At 38.3% G+C, this 10,774-nt stretch overlaps 1 protein-coding gene across 1 annotated transcript; it reads left to right on the forward strand.

Annotated features, from left to right (window-relative positions):
* Nucleotides 1–7,842: 7,842 nt before the first annotated feature.
* On the forward strand, nucleotides 7,843–10,618 carry LOC139787398 (uncharacterized; the record flags this gene model as incomplete). The annotated part of the gene is made up of 4 exons (XM_071726472.1): nucleotides 7,843–8,014; nucleotides 8,097–8,636; nucleotides 8,699–10,399; nucleotides 10,541–10,618. Coding segments are annotated over exons 1-4 (2,491 nt in total), but the record flags the coding sequence as incomplete, so codon positions are not given.
* Nucleotides 10,619–10,774: the final 156 nt, after the last annotated feature.

The raw sequence follows: 10,774 nt of genomic DNA on the forward strand, positions 1-10,774 counted from the left end.
TTGCTTTAATGGAATGACACGATTTTCACGGGTGGCTTTCATTCAGCGTGACACAGTCGGCAGCTGCTTTATGCACATTCTCGCATCGCGAGCCGATCTGATTTTTAACGACGTCATTATGCGAATTTATAACGTTAACGTTTGATTACCCGTTATTAGCGTCCCGCAACAAAGTTTCTTCTGCGAAAAATTTAACGACAATTTTACCAACGATCGCCCCGGGGCAAATCTATATTTGCTTTCGGTCGTAAGAATTGCCGCAGAGTGATATTGGAAGTATCACCGGTGGCAAAAGACAGTTTTAATGACGTTGCTCGAATTTGTTTTGGCGACATTTTAAATGCCGTCCTAATTGTGAAACTACTTAACGTTAAATATTAACCTGTTTTGACAAATTAACTAACACAACCTATCTTAGAAACAGCAATCTTGTCATCAGGCAAAATACGAGTGTCTATATTACTTATCTACTTAGGAAAAGTAATAGACACAGATTTCTTATTATTAAAGATCTCTAAAATATTTTATTTTTTAATGATGTCTCTCAGAAGACTCTCTTCACGTCTCTTATTAGATATTTAAAACGACGTGACTCAGGAATTTGAGTCGCGTGATTCCCGAGACCGCGTTTTCTATGTAATCGCCGACCACAGATGCAATTTTTCACGTCAGCCGCATAAACTAAGTTTCTAACGATTAAACGATTAAACGATGAAAGTGGATCGTAAAAGTGCTGCTGCTTGCGCGACTTTAGAATTCCTGTACAGCTCCGATACAAAATCGGTATACAATCAATGACAGCCGCTGTCGCGGAGCCAGCTTTATCGCCATCTTAAAATCGCTCATGAAAAAAAGTTACATCTGATCGAGATAGATTTACTTTAAAGCCGTATATTTCGACAACCTCCCGGTGGTCACGATAACCGCGTCATATTGCGAGAAATGACTGCAAAGTGCACAGTAACGTGATATTTACATACACGCACGCATGCACGCGCATACATCGCGTCGCACAAAGCAACAATATAAATTTCATGAGGGTTTCATAAATACAAGCCCCGTGAATATTTGATACGCACGCCGGCAACACAATGCACAAGTTTATAACGCGATATTCGCGATTCGAACGCGACACGCGCGCAAAAGAGAGGGCACACGCGAATTAAAGCATGTTTCGTAAATTTCGCAGATATAGCCCGACGGAAATTATTTTTGATTATCACGATCGCCGACATCTGACACGATCGAGGTAAATATTCGACAATGGAATTCTTTTATTGGGAATCAACAATCCTATAATTAAATTTGAACTATATTGTCCATTGATTGAAAGCTCATCTGTGTCGACTAATAATTTAACTTGCATTAAAATCGATTTTTTTGAAACATTCAACACAATTCTCTTCGAATCTAAAAAAAAACCAATTTAAACATTGAAAATCAATTAATAAAATAATCCAAATTTAATAACAGAATATCGACTCCGAAAGGATTATATTTTGAACATTCGATCGACAGTGCCGAATGTGACTTTCGCTTAAATTAAAAAACAAAAGAAAAAAAGGCACCGTCCACGTGAGACGGGTCTGCCATTCGTCACTGTTGCTTTGTAGGCGCTCGTGAAAGCGCGTGCGACGCGCGTGCGGCGTGAAAGTACGTCCTCGCCGAGTTTGGACAAAATGCTGCGCCGTGTGTTACGGGTCGGCGGGTACGCGCACGACCGACGCTCGACATATTTTTTCGCCCTCCTGCCTCCCCCGCAACCGCCCGTTTCTCTCGTTGACTCCCTCTCGTTATTTCGGCGTTGCACCGCGAACCGGTACTTATATGTCCATGTGCGCGTGACACGCGGTGCGATCGAAAACGCGCGGCGAAGATGGAAATTGACATTTCCGCAAGAAAAACAAAGATTTTGTTAAATTTTTTCGCAGCGCACCACCGTTAGTCCCCCGGAAAAAAGCGGAATCATTGTGCTGCAATACTTCAACCATCCATTTTGCACCAGAATTTTGTGACAGCAGCTGTGATTGTTAGTTCATATGTCACTATTATTGCATATTTTTGTTAGTTAGACATTTTTACAATAATTTATAGTTAATGTTTTCTTTTTAACGGAAACAGTAAGATAAAATCTTTCATAACATTTCAAAATAACTGATATCAATGTAAAATCTTTTAAATAATTGATAATGTTATAAATCTCATCGAAATTATATCACAGATTTACATAAAATTAAGATAAAGGTAAAATTAAAATAAAATTAAGAGATAAAATGAGATAAATTTATTATCCGTTTTTAAATATGAAGCTTAAATTTTGAAACTGCTTTATTACCAGTCGTTTATAATAATTATTATTAACGTAATATAATTTATTACGTAATAATGTAATATAATTTCCAAGATATTTTTATTTAAATAAGATCGACTTTCGTCAAAGAATTTTCATAAAACATGTATTATTGGCTTGCACGATTGTTATGATTATTGCATTTACAATTACTCTCTTTTACATTTCGTTATGACGTGCCTATTTGTAAATCTCGCGGCTTTATCTTATAATATTATCTATATTACGGACTTTCAAGATGTACGTTTTCGTTTCTCACTGTGTATAGTGAGTGTAATACATGTGTATGTATTACAAACTGTTGTACGAAAAATGGCAGATGATAAAGCGCTACAATTCACCTTCCAGCACGTTATTGCATCGATATTTCTGCGAAAATATTGCAGCTTCGAGATGATCGACATAATTCTGCTGCAGAGGAAAGCGTGCCGCTTTCGTCCGCGATAGCATCCGTCTTCCATTTAACTGCTGACACTTACACATCGGCACTCAGGTGTCAAATGGATGGTTGTTCTATATAACGTGAACCAGACGTCAATTTAGCTACATTGAGATAAAAATATATCGGGAAAAGTTTAATCCTTGAAATATTTATACAAAAAAGACTAGGCATTGCTTATTTTTCTTGTAGTAATATTGCGAGCGTCGAACAAAGTCAACGATACTCATTTTTCCTTTACCAACTATAAATATATATTCTGCAGAAGTTGTGTATATTACGTTATTAATAATTAAAAGATAAGTGTAATGACAAAATTTTAATAATCTCTTTTTTGGAAACAGCTTTGGAACTTCTCGCAGAATATTTTGCAAGCTTGATATTTTTTAAATACAATTATTCATCTTGTATGTATATAAGTCATCCATGTTTTAGAAAAGAAAACTTGGAAAATAGTGCAATAGCATGCATAATTTTCTACTGTAGCTACAATGTGCTATTTATTTTACACGTACAGCATTCTCATACACCAAACGCGGTCAAAGTTTGAGTAACCCGGTCTCGGAATGTTGATAAAATATCTTAACAGAGTTCGAGAATGAATTATATAAAAGTATGCTTCTCCATTACGGCGTGGATGCCGGAACTTCGAGAAACTAACGAGAAACTTCTGATATTACATTTAAGTTCTTATAATGTGCTCACTTTTATATCAGAAAAATATCTCCTCTCTCTCGGACAAAACATTTCAAGTAGCTATAAATTAGATCGAACATCGTATCGTCGCTTGATGCCACTGTCCAGATAATTCGAATTTTATCGATATCGGGTTATATTGCATGACTAGCATACGTCAGAAATTCTCTTCTATATTACAGATAGGCGATACCGTAGCTGAAGCTAAAATATATAACACAGAACTGCGTGTATTGTAAATATTCTCAAAAACAACTTTTATTTTCCAGATTTTATATAAATAAATATCTATACAATATAACGCTGAAACTCTCTAGCTCGTTTAATTATTTACCTTTTCATTTATTTGCTTATAAATAACAAGAGCAACGGAATAATGCAATAATCGAAAACAATATAGGTCATACCTATATATAGAATATGTGGAGTAATTAGAAAATATTATACGCGTTTGAAAAGTTCCATTTCGTAATTACTGTATTAATCAAACCCTCTATTTACAGTATTGAACCGAATGCTAACAATATTTAACCGATCGATAGGCTATCCCTTAAAAAAAAACTCTCAATACCTCAACGGAGCCTTAAGGTGCCCTATCTCCTGTCAGTGCTGCATCTTTTTAATATCCGAGCGAATGCGCCCCGTTCGCAGAGCCATTTATCGAAAGCTGCGGATCTCCGAAGAGAAAACGGAACGTCATGTAACATTTAACCGCGAATGCTCGTCGAGCGATTCACTCGACGTAATCCGCTAAATCTTTCAGCCGTGTTCGCCAGCTTAAGCCCCGATAGGGCTCGCGGTTCTCACGACGAATTCTTGCTGTTCGTCTCTCGTATAGGGAGGCTCGTGCGCCGAATAATGCATTGGCCGGGTCACTTTAACGGGACTATGGACTAAATGGACCTACAACGTTAGAGCGCCAGGTGCCGAAAGATATCGCTGTGCTAGACGAATATTTTATATATATGTATTTTTTACTCCAAACTTCTAGTTTATTTCAGGCCGAAAATTACGCGAATTAAATTTGAACTAAATTTAAAATTTATAACTGCGACTATCATGCCTGACGATCTTAAATCATGATATCAAAAGTGAGAGTAATTAATTTTTTTATTGTATACGTCAAAACAAATGAGAATATATTTCTCCTAATGTATCAGCACTTTGCCTTCTGTAAAATTTACTTGTAAACCCTTTATTATCACACTCGTTTCTTTCTTTCTCACTAAACATGTCTTATATTGGTCATTAATGAAAAACCGGTTTTGAAATACAATCGTATTTTAGGGTATCAGACACTTATTAAACACTTATCAGACACATTATGTTCTTCTCACTAAGATATCAAATTATTCTAAATCATGATACGCAAATGCTTCAAAATGGTTGTTTATTCGGAATAATAAGAAATATTGGCAGACATAAGAAAACGTCGGAATGTATACGCGCGCAGTCAGGCGCCGCACCAACGAGCATTGAGCAACGTTCGTCTTTTCCCAGCGCTCTCGCGTGTTTTATCGGCTCCCGGAGCGTTTTCCTTGAGACACTTTCCGACCAATTTTCCAACTCGGCGCCGGCGACCGACTCGCCAGCGTTTACCACGCGCATTCTGTCTTTCGATCCACTTTCGTTTGCACGACTCTCAAGGCCTCGACCGCCGCGCGCCGGTTTTTCCACATTTAACACCGCCGTGAGATGACGGATTATACGTGTCTGTTAGAGAGAGAGATTGTATATATATGTCCTAGCACATAAGTATATTCATATATATAGAAGCGCGCGGCGCAGTCGGCATTGTTCGGGGGACGTCGGTCACGTGAGCCGACCGTGACTCGGTTGCGATGCGAGCCCGGACAAAGTGAGGCTGTAGGCGCATGCGCGGGCCTAACATGCTCGATCTCGTCGCAGCGCGAACGGCCATTCGTTACCGAAACGTGGATCGAGTCGCACGTGTATACGATCAGTCCGTAAAAAGGATGTTGCATCATCCAAGAGATTTGTTAATCACTTCATCGAAAGGGACATTGATTATCCTGCATCCGAACGAGAAGTTCCACGAAGCACGAGAGCTGGCCGCTCAGTTAATTACACGAAGGAAGGAGGGCCAGTATTCCAGTATATTTCTAAAGAAGGAAGGACGACTACTGCCGTTACTGTTTCGAGCATTCCCTCGTAGCTAATTATTATCAACATTAATAAGAGGGATTCAATTACGGCGCAGGCCAGTCACGCCATCCTTTCAAGGATGTGCCTATCCAGAAGCGACGATTCTGCTGTTTGTGAGGTAAACCAAGAAATCTATTGAAGTTTTGCTAGTTGAACAGAGCCTTAGGTAACGTTCGTTACAGTCGGCTTGTATTCAATCTCTCTTTACAGAGGCCACTAAATTGGTTACCTCAAGGAAGGTCAACTTTCGGAAAGAAAGTCCTTCTTATGATAACAAACCTTGCTGGTTTTATTACGAAAAGCTGAGCTCAGTACAAAATACCTTTTCATTTAATTGATTGCAATCAAACAAGTTTGTCAATTTCATTACGATTCATTTTGATAGTTCGAGAAACACGATTCTTGTGAAAAGTGCACATAAATGTAAAAGAAACTCTGTATTCTATGTTCATATACGTTAAGTTATTCTTAAACATATTAAGGATTTGTCACGACTATCTATTACGTTGTAAAGATAACAATCGTTACGGTGGTGATCTTGTTTACCATCTCTAGCTTAGAATTATTGAGTCATAATTTCCAACGCTGGAAACTGAATATTTCATATTTTACCTTTGATTTAATTTACTGTCTGATATTTAGTATGTATTCTGTGGGTGATAATTTCAGATGAATGATCCTTTTCATGATATACTTTTCTATGAATATTTATAGTAACCATTTCATGGTACATTTAAAGGTTTACATGCTTGGATAAGTCTTCTTATAATGACTTAACGTTAAAAGATGAAAACGAACAGAACCCTGAAGTGTTCTTAAGTAATACTACCACATTGAAATCAGATAAAGAAAGGGATTATTCACCAACTAATATTTATGTTCTTTTAATGTATCTATTGCGTCACTGATTTATTGTGTGTATGTACATATGATTTTGTCTTCTGAAACAGATATTATTTAGCTTATAAGAGAAAATATATGCAACCTCTCTCGAACAAAATAGATCTAAAATTAATGTGCCGTTCCCTCCTTAAGATCAATAATTCTTTTGTTTAACTGAAGTTACACAATCCAACATATTTCTAACATTTTGGTCCTTCGAGCCGGATCAGTCATTCCGGATCAGTCGCTTTGGATTTGTAATCTTTTCAACTTTTCAAGTTTAGTATACAGATTCGAATAAAGATCGTGGTTAGAGACAATTTCAAAGGTTGAATCCTGTTGTCATTCTACAATACCCTAGAAGGGGAGCGACACATTAACGTTCATGTACAAATAGAAGCACGTGAAGGACATTCCGCTTGAGTCGTTGCGAACTTGAAAATAACAAGGAAATCTTTTCTATTACTGTAGAAACAGAACGATATTCAGATATTATATTTTTTCGAATTAATATTGGATTTATTATCTCGTTCGGTTTAATACGTTTATAGTATTTATTCCTTCATTCATAATGAATTCGATAATCGATCATATACATCAACAACTCGCATTGAGTAATTTCATGGCTAACGCCTGCGATAATTTTGTCAGAATGGAAAGGTCAGGAATGGCGAGAAGAAGTGTAGACGCTAATCTTTTATATCTCAAAGGGAAATGGGATAGGTTTCAACAGAATCACGATGTTATTATACTCGCTATCACTAAACTTGCACGTGAAGACAAGATATTAATTCAGTCTCATTCCTACTTTACTGACGAAATATTCCCTGAAACAAGAACATGTTATTTAGCGTCGGTTGAAAAAGTAAAAGCCGGTATTTATTCGGAAACACAGAGGTCGCTAGAACCTTCATCAATTCGGTCGATGATTGATGAAAATCCCGTTACTAACGCGGTGCTTCCTTCGGTTCATTCAGTTGAAAGTGAGACTCACATGAATGATAGTGTTCATAATCCATATGCGCGTCTCCCTCGAATCGAAATTCCCAAATTCGACGGGACGCCTTCCGAATGGCTTAACTATAAGGATTTGTTCGCGTCACTTGTATTAAAACAGAAAAATTTATCATCCGTCGAAAAGCTACAATATTTGAAAACTAGTCTGATTGATTCTGCTGCTCATTATATTAAAAATACGTCTCTTACAGAGGAGAATTTTACAAAAACGTGGGAAGCTTTGTTGACGCGTTATGATAATCCTAGACTTCAACTTAACACTGCCTTACGATCTCTCGTTCGTTTAAAGCCAATGACGAAAGAAGTAGCCAGCGAATTAGAACTAATACACACTACTGTCATTCAAATCCACCGAACATTAGAAACGTTACAGCGCCCAATGGGTGGGTGTGAGGACTTTCTCATATTTTTGACGGTCGAGAAATTAGACCCTGACACGGTCAAAGCTTGGGATTATAAACTGGGTTCGTCGAAGATCCCTCCCACGTGGGACGAGTTTGACGAATTTTTAATGACACGTCTTTTCTCTCTTCAATCTTATGAAAGATCTAGAACAGGCTTGTGAAGATCATTTTCTTTCCACTCATTTGAGGGATGAAACGGGTAGATACGTGGTAAGACTGCCTTTTAAAGGTTCACCCGAAGAACTTGGCAATTCGAAAATTAAAGCCGAAAGGATGATGCGTAGTCTAGCTAGTAAATTTGAAAAGGACTCCAATCACGCGGCTCTTTATAGGAAATTCATGCACGAATATAAGCAACTCAATCATATGGAGAGAATTTCAGACTCAACGCCTGAGCCGTCTTCTGCATATTACCTTCCACATCATGGCGTATTAAGGGAACAAAGCTTGACAACTAAATTACGAGTAGTTTTCAATGGGTCGTGTCCCACTTCTAACGGGATATCGCTGAATGACTTACTGCACACGGGTGCTAAGCTTCAAACCGATCTTTTTGACGTTCTTTTGTGGTTCAGATTCTACCTTTACGCTTTCACTGCGGACATTGAGAAAATGTTCCGTCAGATTAAAGTAAATTCAGCAGATTGGGATTACCAACGCATATTTTGGTTAGACGAATTAGGTAAAATAATTATTTTGTCCTTATCACAGTTACGTATGGATTAGCATGTGCTCCGTTCTTAGCTCTTCGAGCTCTTGTTCAGTTGGTGTTAGATGAAGGACAGCGTTTCCCTCTTGCTAAATCTATCATGGAAAAAGGTAGATATGTCGATGAATTCCATGGAGGAGCTAATTCAAGAATAAAAGCTAAACAGAGAGTTGCACAGTTAGACGCGCTCCTAATGGCGGGCGGATTTATTTTGAAAAAATGGGTTAGCAATAATCCGGCTATTCTTGAAGATATCCCGCCGGATAGGAAGATCACTTTTCTTCAAAACGATCAGGACAAGTTAGTTAACGTTCTCGGATTGACTTGGGACATCAATACCGATACTTTTCACGTCTCATTAGAACCTTCGATTGTAGGATCGATAACAAAACGTACTGTTCTTTCTGCTGTAGCTAGGTTTTTCGATCCTCTCGGGTTCTTGTCACCAATTACCGTAGCTGGCAAAATATTTATCCAAGAGTTATGGTTATCTAAGTTGGATTGGGATGAAGATCTACCCGATAACTTAGCTAAAAAATGGATTACCTTTACAAATCAATTAAAGGATATGCCCAAATTTGAAATTCCCCGCTGGATAGGGTTAAAATCAGACGCTCAGATCGAGATCTACGGTTTCAGTGATGCGTCTCAGAAAGCCATGGCTGCTGTTGTATTCTTGCGTTCTGTATTCATTAATGGTGAGATTAGGATTAGTTTCATTGCTTCCAAAACAAAGGTAGCTCCTATGAAAAAGCTCACTATTCCCCGTCTTGAGTTAAACGCTGCAGTCTTGTTGGTAAAACTTGTTTGTCATTTACTTAAAGTTATGAATCTGAAACAGGTATTCATCTTTCTCGGAATAGATTCGGAAGTTGCAAAAAAATGGATAGAAGGTCATCCTTCTAAGTGGAAGGACTTCGTCCAGAACAGGGTTAGTTTAATACAACAGGCTTTACCTCAGGCAATATGGAGGTTTGTTCCAGGTAATGAGAACCCTGCCGACTTAGCTACTAGAGGCTTAACTCCTTTGCAGTTATCAGAATCGAAGGAATGGTGGCAAGGCCCTCAGTGGCTGTCTTTGAATCCAGTCATGTGGCCTGAAGAGTCACACACAATATCACCCGATGAGAATATGGAGGAGAGAATTCGTCTTGTATCCACCGTTCTTACATCCGAGGTTCCCCAGTTATGGGATCTTCTTTTTAAATTTTCAAATCTCACAAAATTACTTAGAATCACCGCGCTATGTCGTAAATTTATTTTTAAGTTAAAGGGTATCAAGAAATTAGAGTTAACCACTTTTCTTACTGTCAGTGAAATAGAAGCCGAGCGTCGGTTTTGGGTCAAGTCAATTCAGAATGCGTCATTCTCATCAGAAATTAAAGTTCTACAAAAGGGACAATCACTTCCTAAATCAAATTCATTAGCCATCCTTACTCCTTACCTTGACTCAGATGGGCTTTTACGAGTAGGTGGTAGACTACAACACTCTCAATTGCCGGATAACTCTAAACATCCTCTTATTTTGCCTAAGACTTCTGCTTTTACCACTTTAGTGATAGCTGATGCACACTCTCGCACGTTACACGGAGGTACACAGATTACGTTGTCGTTTATACGTCAGAACTATTGGATAGTAGGAGGTCGACAGGCTGTAAAATCATTTATTTTGAAATGCGTAAAGTGCGCTAGATATAGGCAACAGCGTGCTCAACAACTTATGGGTCAGTTACCTAGTGAGAGAATAACTCCATCTCGCCCTTTTCTTCACACAGGGGTGGACTATGCTGGTCCTTTCACAGTCAAAACTTGGAACGGACGAAACGCTAAAACCTATAAGGGTTACATTTGTCTGTTTGTTTGTTTTCCTACTTCAGCCATTCACTTAGAGTTTGTGACAGCTTACACTTCTGATGCCTTTATTGCCGCGTTTAGAAGGTTTACAGCCAGAAGAGGTATATGTGCTACATTGACAAGCGATTGTGGAACTAATTTCCAAGGGGCGGATAAAGAACTTAGAAGCCTTTTTTCTGCTGCGTCTACTGAATGGAAACAAATTTCCGATTGTTTAATAAATGACGGTACGCAATGGAAATTTAACCCTCCTTCCG

This window comes from Temnothorax nylanderi, unplaced genomic scaffold (genome assembly GCF_030848795.1).
Source record: "Temnothorax nylanderi isolate EJ_2023f unplaced genomic scaffold, tnyl_v1.0 TNYL_tig1500_pilon, whole genome shotgun sequence".
NCBI classification, from domain to species: Eukaryota; Metazoa; Arthropoda; class Insecta; order Hymenoptera; family Formicidae; genus Temnothorax; species Temnothorax nylanderi.